The sequence below is a fragment of the Phascolarctos cinereus genome, unplaced genomic scaffold (genome assembly GCF_003287225.1).
Source record: "Phascolarctos cinereus isolate Bilbo 61053 unplaced genomic scaffold, phaCin_HiC Scaffold_3;HRSCAF=262, whole genome shotgun sequence".
Lineage (NCBI taxonomy): Eukaryota > Metazoa > Chordata > Mammalia > Diprotodontia > Phascolarctidae > Phascolarctos > Phascolarctos cinereus.
Genome location: NW_027555736.1, coordinates 186,981,027 through 186,996,041, shown reverse-complemented (window position 1 = coordinate 186,996,041; position 15,015 = coordinate 186,981,027). Strand labels below are relative to the sequence as shown.

At 45.5% G+C, this 15,015-nt stretch overlaps 1 protein-coding gene across 1 annotated transcript in view; it reads left to right on the top strand.

The window, feature by feature from the left end:
• PLA2G4D (phospholipase A2 group IVD) overlaps nucleotides 1-12,137 on the top strand; it is a 39,960-nt gene extending 27,823 nt beyond the window's left edge. Inside the window, exons 14-20 of the mRNA XM_078151643.1 lie at nucleotides 925-1,042; nucleotides 2,193-2,330; nucleotides 5,541-5,648; nucleotides 5,862-6,053; nucleotides 6,360-6,526; nucleotides 9,826-10,012; nucleotides 11,545-12,137. Of these exons, the coding sequence (XP_078007769.1) occupies nucleotides 925-1,042; nucleotides 2,193-2,330; nucleotides 5,541-5,648; nucleotides 5,862-6,053; nucleotides 6,360-6,526; nucleotides 9,826-10,012; nucleotides 11,545-11,753 (1,119 nt within the window). The 3' untranslated portion in view covers nucleotides 11,754-12,137. The remainder of the gene's footprint in view (nucleotides 1-924; nucleotides 1,043-2,192; nucleotides 2,331-5,540; nucleotides 5,649-5,861; nucleotides 6,054-6,359; nucleotides 6,527-9,825; nucleotides 10,013-11,544) is intronic.
• The last annotated feature ends 2,878 nt before the right edge of the window (nucleotides 12,138-15,015 follow it).

Here is a 15,015-nt window from a genome sequence, read left to right as displayed (position 1 = left end):
TCACATGGATGAAGGACTCGATATATCTGTCCTTCTTTGTTCCAGAGGATAGAACTAAGAAAAACGGGTGGAAATTACAAAGAGATGAATTTTGGATTGAGGTCAGGGAAGGCTTCCTAACAGTTACAGCCATCAAAAATATGGAATGGTCTGTCTCGGGAGCTCATGTGCTTTCCTCCACTAAAGGTCTTCAAGCACAGGTTGGTTGATGACTTGTCGGGGATATTGGAAAGCAGAATCTTGCCTAAGGGTAGGTTGAATGAGATGGCCTCTGAGGCCCCTTCTAAAGCTGGGATTCTCTGGTCCTTTGACATACTTGGTGAGCAAATCCCTTTACTCCTTTGGGCATCAAATTCCTCATCCGTAAAATAAGGGAGTTGTCCTAGACTACTGAAACCCCTTCGAGGTCTAAATTCCGGTTGTATCTCAAGTGGTGTCATCGTGCTATAAGTCGCTTTGAAGTTTAGGAAGAAGAGCAGTTAGTAAGAGCTGAAAAAGGCCTTCCTATTTAAGGATCCCTGGGCTTCATAGAGGAGGTGAAATTTGAAGGATGGAGAGGATTTGATAAGGGGAATGGCACGTATTTAAATCAAAAAGTGCAACTCTGTCTCCCCACAGAGCTTGCATTCTAAATTAGAGGCATTTCCCTAAATACCAGGGGGTAAAGAAGAGAGTCCATTTTGGGGTGAGGGATTTTAGGTATTTATCATCTTCATTCTATGCTAGGAATTCTGCTCTTCAGACTAGGAGAGAAGGATTAATGCATAGGAACAGCCTTCCATCCAGACCCTACTCTCCAGTCTTGCCCTCTCCATAGTTTGGGAAGAGATCCAGTAAAGGCCCCATCATAGATGGGCCTTGTTCTTCCCCTTGTAGGGTGGACTCTCTAGCATTTCTTCAGCTCAGCTACTTTCCCCTTCCCAGGTAACAGAACAGAAATTGTCAGAGCAGAGGGCTTCACTGGAGCAGGGCCAGAATCCGCTTCCACTATACCTTGGTCTAAACGTCAAAGAAAACAACCTTGGAACCCTGGACTTCAAAGGTAAAATACCCCTAATCAAAGTCATCTCCTCCCCCCAGGTCCAAGGAGCCCGAGATCCTTCTCAGAGTCAAGTATGGGCTCTACTCCCACATGAACACAGTCAATAGTCGGTCAGTCATCCAGCATCTATCAGATGTTTATAATGGGCACTGTCCTGGGTTCTGGGGAGACAAAAAAATGAAAGTCTGCCCCAGGGAGCTTACATCTATTGAGAAAGACAATATGCATATAACTTAGTAGGTACAGCATAAATGTACCACAAATACAGGTTAATTTTGGGAGGGGAGCCCTGGAGCTGGGGGATGGGGACAGGGAGAACAGGGATCAGGAAAGGCTTCAGGTAGGAGGAGATACCTAAAATGAAACTTGAGAAGGAAACAAGGGATTCCAAGATATGGGGGTGGGGAGGGAATGCATTCCAGGCATGGAAGATAGTCTGTATATAGGCGACAGATAGAGTTCTGGGGGTGAGAAATAGCATGAAGGCCATTTTGGCTGAACTATAAGAGCCCATGAGACAGAGTAATGTATAATAAGGCTGTAAAGGCAGATTAGGGCCTGGCTGTGAAGTGCTTTAAATGCCAAATAGAGAAGTTTACAATTGATTCTAGAGGTAATAGGGAGCCAGTGAAGTTTATTGAGCAGGGGAGTAACAACAGAGTCAGACCTGTGCTTTAGAAAACCACTTTGCCAGCTTTGTGGAGGATGGATTGGAGATGAGAGAGACTTGAGGCAGAGAAACTAATGGGGAGGCTATTACAAGAGTTCAGGGGAAAAGTGTTATCACTAGGGTAATGGCCACACCCGCACCCATACCCACATATTCCCCCTCCTTGACCACTCCCCTCCCACCATAACCCATCCACACACAAACACACACATACATTCTACAAGGTAGGCCAATAGATTGTAAAGCTTCCCATGGGTACGGGAATGTGTGCAGGATAGACAGAATGGTCAGCCCTGGGGTCCTCGCTATCCTTTGAGCAAATGCCAGCTACCTAACCCCTATGAGAAGGAGGAAGACTTGGAGGGTGGGTCCTGCTGGGTCAGTAGCCCTTGACATTGTCCAGCCCTGGGCAGCACCTCCCTCTTTCCTCCTTCCCCCTCCCTCCTCACCTTCCACATCTGTCCCTCTTTCCTTGTGCAGAATGGGTGGAGTTCTCCCCCTATGAGATTGGTTTCCTGAAGTATGGGGCCTTCATCCCCTCTGAGCTCTTTGGTTCTGAGTTCTTTATGGGACGGTTGATGAAGAAGCTCCCAGAGTCCAGGATCTGCTTCCTAGAAGGTGAGGGGTCTTGGAAGTTGAATTCAGGACCCATCAGGTAGGGACTTCATTCCAGGTACAAGGGGGAAAGGTGGACGAGTGGTTTTGAACTAGAACACAACTTTGAAGACTGCCTCTGGAGAGTAAGGCTGGGCAGGATAGGGAGGTCAGGGAAGGAGGCTTTCCAAGGAAAAGGCAAAAATAAAGCTGGGCACCTTTCCCATCAGCTCGGGAAGGGTTTTTAATGCCAGTCTAAAGGATTTCAGACTTTATCCTGTACCTTCCTCTAAATCTTGGTGGGAAGTATGTATATGAAGATTTGCAGTGAATTTAAGTGATCATTTACTGTAAGAAAGGAGTAATTTTACTCCTTTTCTGACATGACCTCAGCGATGAGTCAGCATCAGAGAGAACCTAGAGAGGCGAGTAGAGCAGGTGATCTTGAGCCAGGAAAGGTTTGGTCATTCATTAAACCCAGGACATTTGAGGTACCACTTTTCTCTTCCCCAGACAGAAAACAGAGGAAGTCCTCAATCAATCAGTTCTTTCATTCATTCAATAAATGTTTGTTAAGCCCTTGCCAGGGTTATGCTGGTAAATGTTTAACAACAGGCTCTTCTTCCTTTTCCCAATTGTATTCATGGTACATTTTAAAGTTTAATCTGCGTTATCCACATTTTCTCTCTCACTTTCTTAAGTCTAGATGACTAATGAAACAATAAATTAAGCCCTTATTTGTATTGTGATTCCTGAGGTGTAAACTAATGCTCACACTGAAAATTTAACAGTTGGCTCTCATGAACTGGTAAAAACTGGCTCCAACATACCACTGGCCTCTACCATATGTAAAATACTATGCTGAGCATTGTTCTGGGACAGCTAGGTGGCACAATGGAAAGAGCACTGGGCTGAGAATCAGAAAGACTCATCTTCCTGAGTTCAAATCCAGCCTCAAACACTTACTGGCCGTGTGACTCTAGGCAAGCCACTTAATCCTGTTTGCCTCAGTTTCCTCATCTGTAAAATGAGCTGAAGAAGGAAATGGCAAACCATTCCAGTATCTTTGCCAAGAAAACCCCAAAATGGGGTCACAAAGAGTTGGATGCAACTCAAATGACTGAACAACAAAAAAAAAACCTGTTCTAGTAAATGGCTTAAAAGGAAGCCCAGATTTTGAATTAGGAAAAGATGAGAAGCCTTGTTTCTGATTGGAGGAGGCAGTAAAACTCATGCTGCAAAACTCAAGAGATGGTTACAGAACAATTAGTAACAGCTGAGCTAGGATTCTAGCATATAATAGCAGGAGAGAATGGAGCTTCATCAAAAGGTTGAGACAGGCTTTACAACCATCTAGGGAATATGCTTTAAACAAAGCAAACAAGACAGAAAAAAAAGAGGGGCTGGGAGGAAAAAAGGACTTCCAGGGATTTAGGGTGATAAAGACCTTCATAAAAGGTGAAAAGACCAACCACCGGATCCCGTAGCCCAAGGGAATCTTTATTTTAAATTTTATGGATATATTTAATTTCCATATCACTTACATTTTCTAATGTTTTTTCCCGCCACCCTCCCTTCCCCAAGACATCCTGGGGGGTGTCTGTCTTTTTCAGACCCAAACAGGAAAAAGCTTTCTTTCTCCCCATGGTGGGAGGGTGGGGGTGGTAGGGGCAGACTTAAGCCAAAGGGATAACTTTGGTTATTGTTTAATTGTTTTTTTAGTCATGTCCGACCCTTCATGACCCCATTTGGGGGTTGGCAAAGATACTAGAGTGGTTTGCCATTTTCATCTCCGGCTCATTTATAGTTGAGGAAACTGAGACAAACAGGGTTAAGTGACTTGCCCAGATGAATCTTCCTGACTCCAGGCCTGGTATTCTATCCACTGTGCCACAGGAATTCACAACCAGACAGAAGACAAAGAAAAAGGTTCTGGAGTAACCAAGAGCAGTGAGGCATGTTGAGTAGATTTCTTGGTCAAATATAGGTTGGATTAGATGCCCTCTGAGGTTCCTTCCAACTCTGAGATTCTACAGTTCTGGAACTGTTGAGGTTTAGAGGTTCTGGGACCCCAAAATCACAATACATGGGTCCTGTCTGAATGAATTCAACCCAAGCTTTGTTTCAGCCAAAGACAAGGCTCATTAAAGATCCAACATATTGGCCAGACTCTTAAGGAATCTAAGCATTTGTATCGCTAACGCAAGTGGACCAGATCTGAAGAGTCTGAGTACCTTAATGGAGGCCAGAAAGACTGGAGTGGCTAAGTAGTCTGGGGTGACTGGAGGAGGGGTCTAAGGAGGATCTGGATGGGAGTGGATAGTAAGCTGGGGTGAACGATACACCAGGGACTTGGACCATGGGGCCAAGGGAGAATACAATCTAGATAGGATTAAGGGTGGGAAGTGGCCAGAAACAATCAGGAGGTAACAGAACAGAACTGGGAGATTGGGCAGAGCCACAATGAAAGACCAGTTGAGTGGGTTACAGCCTCAGGCAAATGCCAGGGATTTAGGAAAAGTCCAGAGATTTTCTTTTTTGGAGTCCAGATCCCAAAGACACGGTCTTTTCTTTTTAGGGGTTCAGATCCCATCACCATCAGAACCGGAGTATCTGGGTTCAATCCTGCCTTTGATGCTTATTATCTGGGTGACCTAGGGGTGATCACAGTCTCCTTGGGCCTCAGTTTCCTCATCTGTACAATGGGTGTGTGTGTGTGTGTGTGTGTGTGTGTGTGGCTAGATGGCTTCTGAAGTCCCTTCCAAATCCTACGATCTTGTTTCAAATTACCTCTGACACTTGACCCTGGACAAGTCATTTACCTTCCCTGGACCTCAGTTTCCTTATCTGTAAAATGAGAGGGTTGGATTAGATGGCCTCTGAGTAGACCTTCCAGAGCCTACATCTATGACCCTATGGTCCTATGACTCTCTTAGCTCAGATCAGCAAAGGTCCCAGGGCTCAAGGACAGGAGTCTACGCAGAAGAGGAACAGTCAACATCCAGGAGGCCCACTACTTCCTAGGAGTGGCAAAGCCCAAAGCAGAGAAATAGAATGGTGGACCTATTTCCCATCAGGCTACTGAGAGCTTACTCCTAATGACTTGGGATTAGGGGAAGGGGGATGGCATTCCCTTGCTCTGACTGGAAGGGTTTGGAGCTTGGAACTGACCTTCCTTCCCCTCCCCCTCCCCCACTCGAGGGTGGGGGTAGGTGGGTCTGGGGCTTCCCTCAGGCCTATGGAGTAATATCTTCTCTGTGAATCTGATGGATGCTTGGTATGATCTCACCAGCTCAGAAGAGACCTGGAAGCAGCATATCCGGGACAAGACCAGAAACATTGGTAGGAAACAGAGACCTTGAGGAAAAGCCTGGGGCTTTAGGTGGACACTGATGGGGTAAACAGCCTTTTGGGCCATGCTTCTGATAAGCATTGGATGTTAGGGGCAGGGCAAGGGAAGGGATGGGATTGGCCAGGTTCACTGAAGCAAAACTCCCAAGAGCCCCAGAAATGCTGGGGACATCTCTTTCTTTCTCTGTGTGTCTCTGGCTACAGAAAAGGAACCCCCTGGCTCCCGGAGGACCTCCTGGATTGAAATGTCATGGCTGCAGCCCAAAACTGCTCTCACCCAGGCTCTTCGGGGCCTCTTGACTGGGCGGCCTCTTCATCACCAATGTCATAATTTCCTGAGAGGCCTTCATCTGCACCAGGATTACTGTGGCCAGAGAAATTTCCGCATCTGGGGTGGTGAGGGCATGGCTGTTCTCCTGCCGCATGAGGAAAGCTGCCGGGCTAGGCTGGCGGTGGCCAAAGTCCAAGCTCCCTGTCAGGGTTGGGGGTTTCCAAGTCACGAAAGTTCTGGGGGTGTCTGGCCTCCTGCTTGTGGGTTTTGAGCATTGGGGTTAATACTCAAGTCAAGGAGAACCCATTTCAGACAAAGGCAAGATGAAGAGGTTGGGGCAGAGTTAGGATGAAGAGCGCAGGGGATGAGTCTCTGGGGCAGGCTTGGGTCATGGTCTTTGTCCCTAACTTTCATTGCCTTCCCCTGCCTAGACCGCCAGCTAGATTCTGACCCCAGCCAACTGACCACTCTGCAACCCCAGCTCTGCCTGGTAGATGCCGCCTACTTCATCAACACAAGTTGCCCACTCTTGTTGCGGGCAGGCCGGAGTCCAGACCTCATCCTCTCATTTGGCTATTCCCTCAACTCTCCCTTTGAGGTGCCTCTTCCCATCCCTACCACCCACCCAGAGACCAACCACCCAGTATTCCTCTTGGGGCCCCCAGCCTATGTTAAGCCTCCAAGCTCAAGTTCCAGTTTCAGCTGAGCCACTGCCCTCCTGAGCCACTTGATACCCCAAGAAGATGGAGGGAGCATTTAGACCCTCTGACATGACAAGAGGAGGGGGGCGCATTTAGACCCTCTGACATGACAAGAGGAGGGGGGCGCGTTTAGACCCTCTGACGTGGTAGGTGGTAAGTGCTCAGACACACAGGAGTGGACGTGGGCATGATTTAGATTTTACAGTGGTGCCAGACTCAGAAGCCGATCCCTGTGGGCTGCATATTGACTTAGAAAATCATGAATTAACATTTTCTATGTTTTATTGTATTTTTATTCATTTTGTTAAAACACTTCCCAATTTCATTTTAATCTGGTTGAGTCAACACTTGGGAATTTTACAGGCCTCTTGCCACCAACAGATCTCTAGTTTGATGCCTTTGATGTAGAAGATAGGACACTGGGCTGGAAGACCAGAGTTCAAATCTAACCTTAGACACTAGCTGTGTGGACCTTGGACAAGTCACTTAACTTCCTTGTCCCTTACCTTCCTCATCTGTGAAATGAAAGGAATGGACTTGGCATCTAAAATCTCTTCTAATGCTAAATCAATTCTCTTATGATTCTATGATAGTGTAATTTCCCCAAGAGTCATGAGGTGGATCAGGGCAAAGCTAGAAAAAGATCTCAGGGATCATTATGCCCTGATGGCAGCCTTAGGGTTGGAGTTGGTGGGGAGGGAAATCACTTAACTTCCCCCTCCATGTTTTACTCTGAGTAGGTACAACAGCTAGAGGGCACAGTGGATAGAATGCTGGGCCTGAAGTCAGGAAGACCTGAGTTCGAATGTGACCATAGACACTTACTAGCTGTGTGACCTTGGGCAAGTCACTTCACTTCTGTTTGCCTTCATTTCCCCCACTGTAAAATGAGGATAATAATAGCTTCTACCTCTCAGCATTGTTGTGAGGACCCAAATGAGATAATATTTGTAAAGCACAGTGCCTGGCACATAGTTAAGTGCTATGTAATGTTAACTATTATTATTATTATTATTAAAACCCAGACTTGTAGCAGACGCCTGTGTCCACTATGATGTTTAATCTCTGGTGAGGTGAAAAAGAAAGAAAAAGAGAAAGAGAGCGAGAGAGAGAGAGAGAGAAAGAAATCATGCGGACCAGGGGGTAGCAAGTTATGAACAAGCTCCATTTATTGATCTGAGAGTTAAGACTTTTATACCCCACTCATGGGAACAGCACCCAGAGTGGAAAAGGCAGAAGTATCAATGATAATTTTTCTCATGGGAACAGTAACTGGGGGGAGTCCCCCTGGAGTCCTCTCCTCGCTTCCTGGTTATCTTTCAAGGTCCTTCTGTTCTCCAGGGAAAGGCAGTGCAGGGGAGGGGTCAGAGAGCCTACTTTCTGACTTAGGTGGCTCTTAGATTTTAGAACAGGCTGGAAATAAAACCCGCCCTGGCCTATATCCTCAAACCCATCAGTGCAAGCCCTCAACACAGACTCAGACATTTAATAGTTGTGTTACCCTGGGCAAATCACTTTACCACTGTCTGCCTCAGTTTTCCCATTGTAAAATGGGGGCTACCTCTCAGATTTGTTGTGAGGATCAAATGAGATATTTTTAAAACACTTAGCACGGTTCTTGGCACGTAGTAAGCCCCATATAAATGTCAGCAATTATTATCGTTATTATTATTCAACTCCACATTCAGACATTTAATAGTCGTGTGACCCTGGGCAAGTCTCTTTACTGCTGTCTGCCTCAGTTTCCCTCACTGTAAAATGGGGATAATAATAGCACCTGTGTCCCAGGGGTGTTGTGAGGATCCAGTGAGGTATACTTGTAAAAAGTGCTTAGTACAGTCCTTGTCACATAGTAGGATCTTATAAATGCTTCTTCCCTTTCCCCATCTCCTTCCCCTCTTCTCTTGAGGAGGATGGTGGGTGTTGGTGTGACGAAGTGGCCACACTGGACTTAAAATCAGGATGGGGATGATTCCTGGCTCTCATACTCACTAGCTTTGTAATGTTGGGCAGGTCTCTAAACTTCTCTAGGCCTCGCTGATAAAATAGAGATAATAGTAGTCACAAAACCTCCCTCCCACCGTTGCTACGAGGAAAGTTCTTTGCACAACTTTAAGCCTATAAAAAAATGTGAGATGTTATTACCTGGTGCTAGAACTATTAACCAGAACAGGAAACAGATTGCACTACTCAATGAAGCCGAAGTGATCTGTGAGAGAGTGAGCCATGAGCCAGACCCCAACACTATTCTGTTTTACATTGGGTCACGTTGGATGGTGATATCTGGCGTTTACATACATGGAGATTTAGGGTTTATAAAGCTGGTTAAGCAACTTTATCTCATCTAGTCCTCACCAGAGAGTCAGGATTAGACAGTACACATGATTTGCCCGTTTTACAGATCCGGACACTCTGGTGCCTCAGAGAGAATGAATGATATGCTCTCTGCTAAAGAACTAGTAAATGAGGCAGCATTTGAACCTGGGTCTTCTGAGTCCCAATCCAACACTGCTTTCCTACTGCGCCGCTTGGACCAAACCAAAGGAGTTTTTGTTTGTCTTTGAACCAAGTGACCCAGTCTGAGCTGGAATCTAAACCTAGGGATTTCCTAAAATTGTTGAACTAGAACGAAACTGGCATGTCAGTTAGTGACCAAATCCAACCAGAAATGGGGCTGATAGCTCCTGATATGAATCAGAGGACATGGGTTTGAACTCTGGCTCTGCCTTTTATTTATTATCTTTCTTTCTTTCTTTCTTTATTTTTTTTATTTATTTCTTTATCTATTTATCTATTTATTCATTTATTCATTTATTTATTCATCCATTCATCTATTTATTTATTATAAATGTATTTATTTATTATTATTATAAATTATTTATTACAAATGATGTATTTTTATAACCTCAGAGAAGCCCCTGCCCCTCTTTGGGCCTCAGTTTCCTCATTTGTAAAATGAAGGAATTGGGCTAGATGTCCTATGGTATAGTGGGAAGAGCACTGGCTCTGAAACCAGAGGACCTGGGTTCAAATCCTGGCTCTGCCCTCCCTGTGCTACCTTGGACAAGTTACTTCATGTCTCTGGGCCTCAGCTGCCTTACTTGTAAAATGATAAGTGTGGAGTAGTTGGCTACTGAGGTCGCTTTTAGCTATGACCCTGTGTCAGTCCTGGCTCCAACACAGCTCTCTCCTCCAGACGCTGGAGCAGATGGAGACGTACTGCCGAGGGCAGGGCATCCCTTTCCCCAGAGTGGAGCTGAGTCAGGAGGAACGCCTGCAGCCTAGGGAGTGCCACGTCTTCTCTGACCCTGACTGCCCCGAAGCCCCCACTGTGCTGCATTTCCCCTTGGTCAACCTTTCCTTCAGAGAGCACTCAGCCCCTGGTGAGCCAGCCCCCAAGCCTACCTGCCCTAGTCACCCCTAGCCTTGCCTCACCCTCAACCAGGAAGGCATCTCTCCCCACCCCAGAGCAAGCTGCTTTTTCACAGGGTGAAGTAGAGGAGGCAGCCTGGCCTAGAGTCAGGAAGACCTGGATCCGAATCTCACCTCTCACCCTACCAGCAGTGTGTGGTCTCAGCTTCCTCAATGGAAATGAAAGGAGTGGCTCAAATCAGGTCTCTTCTAGCTCTGAATCTGGAATTCTCTGGGCTGGACAGAAGAATTTGGAGCATGCATGCATGTATATGTATGCACACACAAGTATATATGTATATATACACACACACACACACATATACACATGTATAACGTGTATACACACATGTGTATATGTATATATAACACAAAATATATAATACACACGTGTATACATACATGTTTGCCTATATGAACACAATGAAACTAGCTGTCTGCATGTGCACATATGTACATGCACATGTGTGTTTATATATGCACACACAAATATGTATGTACACAATGCATATTTGCACACATGTCTATGAGTATACACAAAACCATGTATATATATATACACACATTTGTGCATACTTATACACATACGAATGTACAATGTATATATATGCATGTGTGTACATGCATGTGTTTATATATACACATGTATGCTCACACACATACACACATGAAATACCCACAAAATCAGTGTGAGATTATTTGGGGAGGTGGGGCACTAGATTATGGGATCAGAGATTTAGAGCTGGAAGGGACCTTGGAGGCCATGGAGGCTAATGCACTTTTCAGAAGATGAGGCACAGTGAGATTAAATGACTCACCTAAGGTCACACAGCTAGCAGCTAAAGACTCCATGTAGATGGGGGCATTAGAGCTAGCCTAGAAGGCAGCGATGGCTCCAGAGAGAGACGTGAGAATAGTTGGCAAGGGTGTGGAGATGGCCATGGAGTGCCGCGGATGAGGTACAGCTTAGACTAGACTGCACTGAACAGGGCCTGACGTAGTAAGAGTGGAAAAGGAGGTTGGGTTTGGGTTCTGAAGGGCCAACAGTGGCAAGCAGAGGAGATTATATTTGGTCCTAGAAGTAATAGGGAGACATGGGAGTTTATTGAGTAAGGGAATAAGGTCAGATTTGACATCTATGTGGAAGATGGATTCAACCTACAGAGGGGGAAATTGATGGGATAGTGATCTATTAACAGCAGTATAGAATCATTATCTTCTTGGACAAACGAAATTGGGAAAAATGCAAGGGGTTCTTTGAGTCTGCCCACAGTATTAGGCCTGGTCCCTACAAGTCTTCTATTTCTCTCTTTGCCCCTTAGGGCAATTGGATTTCCTAATTGGATTCCCAGGAGTCTTGTCCTAATTAGTTCTACAGTTTTCCTCATTGGGTTCCTGGGGGATTTATCCTAACTAGCTCCCCAGTGCCCAAGAGCAGCAGGTAGGGCTTTGGGAAAGGTCCCTGTCCTGTTCCTCATCTCCCCATCTCTCACCCATGTCATAGGTGTCAAGCGCAGCCCTGAAGAGCTTGAGAGAGGCCACGTTGACCTCACAGGCTTCCTGTCTCCATATTCCCTGGCCAACGTGACATACAGTGGGGATGATTTTGACCGACTGCTCTGCCTCAGTGCCTACAATGTGCAGAACAACCAGGGTGAGATCCTAAGGGCTCTGAGGACTGCGCTGAAGCATCGCAAACAGCGCCAGCCTTGATGGGGCTGAAGAGGGGACAACCCCAGAAGCTCAGAAGGCCAGGCTGGCCCTCTGCCCCCAAAGCCCTTCAGACTCCATCTCTGCCCCTTGAGTCCCAGTAGGCTGGACACAGTCACATCCCCCATCTGGCTTTGCTTTGACAAAGCCTCCCAGGTCCAGGGAGTTGTCTAATCAGCTCTGCAGTTGGCCCATTGGATGGAGAGGCATCTCCGCCTGAATCCAAACCACTCTTTCATGGCCAGACCTGGCAAGGTGAGGCAGCTGACAAAAAACTTTCTTTATCCCTCCTCAAGCAGGTCCTCAACCCAGACCAATTTTCCATCTGAAAATTTTCATCCACTGAGCAGAATGAATTTTATGTGTATGTTGGGGAAGTTGGACTTAAGGTCTGAGCAAGGGAATGGCCAAGACTGGAGTGGAGAAGACCTGTAACTAGGGCAAGGGGATCAGTGCTTTGCCTCAGGGCGATGAATTTAGAAGGTGCTAAATTTAGAGCAGTGTAGAAACTAGAGTTTAACACCTAGTTAGACTAATTAGTTAAAATAGGAAGCTACTAGGAGGTGTGCTGGTATGAACACTTCCTTTTCCACTCTTACTTCCCCCAAAGCCATCTTATGCTGTTGTTCTGGGGTCTTTGTCTCCCCACGGTGGGACAGTGCACTGGCCCTCTGGTCACTTGTGAGTATATGTTGTTCTTACCCACAGGGTACAGTTGTGTAATTATGCGTTGTTTATACTTGTCCTAGCTGCATAAATTCCTAATTATGGCTCTGAGTCGGACACTAGTTGGACAGGCACCAGGACTTCACTGAAAATCCTATTAATCAATCAAATAAAAAGCATTTATGAGCCTTCTAACACATGCCAGTCACTGGGCTTGGTGCTTGGAATATAAGCGTAAAGAATGAAACAATCCCTATCTAAAATGAGCTTACATTCTAATGAGAGAGAAAAGAAGCAGATTTCTGGTTAATGTAAAGAAAGACTTCTTAATTATTGCGGCCAATCAAACACCAAGCATTTATTAAGTGCCTACTGTGTGCCAAACATTGTGTTAGGGATTGGAGATACAAAGGCCAAAAAAAGGATTCAACAGTGCTTGCTCTCAAGGAGCATACGTTCTGTTGGGGGGGGAGCAATACACACATAAATGAGAAAATTAGAAACTACAAAATATCTGTAAAATAAATAAACACAAGGTAGTGAGGGAGGGAAGGCCCTAGCTTGGGATGAATCCGAGGGAGAGGGGGGAGGAAGAAGGAGAAAGAGAGAGAGAGGGAGGGGGAGAGAGAGAGACAGAGACAGAGACAGAGAGAGGGATTCCAATATGGTGCTAAGGACTTGGATTACATGACTTGAAAATTCTCTTCTCATTCTAAGAGTCTATGAGCTTCCTCCTTCACAGAGCCCATTTTTATGATCTCATTATTCTCCAGACTGCTTCTCAGGGCTCCTCTCCTCCAGAAAAAAACCTAGTTAGATAGATAGCAACTATCAGCATTTTTCCATATTTAGAGTTAGTAGGGGTCTAGGTGTCTTCTTTCAAATTTGGTCTCTCCATTAACATTTTTTTTTAATATACTGTCACATTGCAGCATTGGTTGGGCATTTTAACTCATGTTAATAAATCACAATTACGTCCGTTAAAAATAAATTTGGTCTCTCTTTTCTTTGCCTTTGTTTCTGTTTCTTAATATCCCTCTCTCCTCTCCTCTCCTCTCCTCTTAAACTCCTCCTGTCTTTCTGTAGGTATAAATTACTTGTTTCTTATTTGCCCAGCCCTACATTGTGTGTTTCAGGTAAAGTGAAGTTTAGAGGACACAAAAGTGGAAGAAAAAAAATCTCTAATCTTAAGCATTTATAGTTGTCAAGGAGGGAGTTCTTGACTGCCCTCAGTCTGGGGTTGGGCCCTCAGAGCAATGCCTGGGGCTAAAGGACTCTCCTGGGCAAAGCTGGCTCTGGGCATGGGCAGGTGAGTCAAGACTGGCATTAAAGTTGACCGACTTCCAGAGAGGGTGTGTTTGTTGGAGAGACCTTTTCAGAGCAAATTTCCTGGGCTGAATCTGGTGCTCTCTGTTCTGTCTTTAGGTATCCTCTAATGACCCTAGAGTCTTTTTTTCTGGGCTTTCTCTTCATTGCCCAGCTCCCCCAGCTTCTGTGTCTTGGCTTTTTCCTCTGCCTTGGCTGTAACACCCTAGATCCACCCAGCCACACTGAAGGGTGTGAAATGTTGCAAACCCTGCCTGGCTCTGTGTGAAGACTGCTCTTTGGTGTCCCAAACTGAGCCTGCCCTCCCCTAAGGGGGACTGAAGATGATTGCATAAGATACTTCCTGCATCTGAGAGCTGGCCAGAACAGTTGTAATTACAGAAGAGACAGAAAGGGCCCCAGCAGGTTGTTCAAGCCTCTATGCCAGGCTGATCTGGCTCTCTGCTTCTTCTGAGTATTACTCTGTGGTGTGGGCAGGTGGTCTGGATGAACAGGTGCCATATTTTCTGGGTGACTCTGTTGTTCCAGCTTTTGAGGCTAGGGTTTCCAAGGACAGAACTGGAGGGATATTCCATCAATCCATCAAGAATTTATTGAGCATCTATTGTGTCCTGGCACATACTAGGTACTTAATAAATGTTTATTGATTAATTGATTATTGTTAATTGGTTATCATAGGATTTTGAGGTGGAAGGAATTTTACAATTCAGCTAGTGCAGCTTCTTCATTTTACAGATGAGGAAACTGAGGCCCCAATAGGGAAAGTGACTCGCCCAAGGTCACAGAGGACGTGAGTAGCAGAGTTGGATTTTGAACTCAGGTCTTAGAATTCCAAATCCAGTGCTCTCTTCACTATCCCACTTTGTCTCATGAGGAAGATTGTGCCACTCTGATAGACACCATGGGAGTTTCAAGGGAAGAGGGTCAGATGGCCACAACACATGGTCCAAGACACTAACGAACTTTTATTCTAGCTAGGAGAGAACAAAAACACATGAAACAATTACAGACAACTAAGTGTTAAACTGTTTGAAATACTTTAAAGCTTTAGGAATTCAGAAAAGGGAGAGGATCAGTGTAGGTTCAGATTACCAGAGAATGCTTCACAGAGGTAGTGGAAACCGAGTTTGAAAGTTAGTTTGGATTTATATATGTGTAGGTAGGAGAAAAAGGAGGGCACATTAGGCAGGGGAAACAGCATGAGCAAAGGCATAGCCTGTACAGACGACTGTAAAGAGACCAACTCGATTTGAAAATTGAGAAGAGTTGGTGA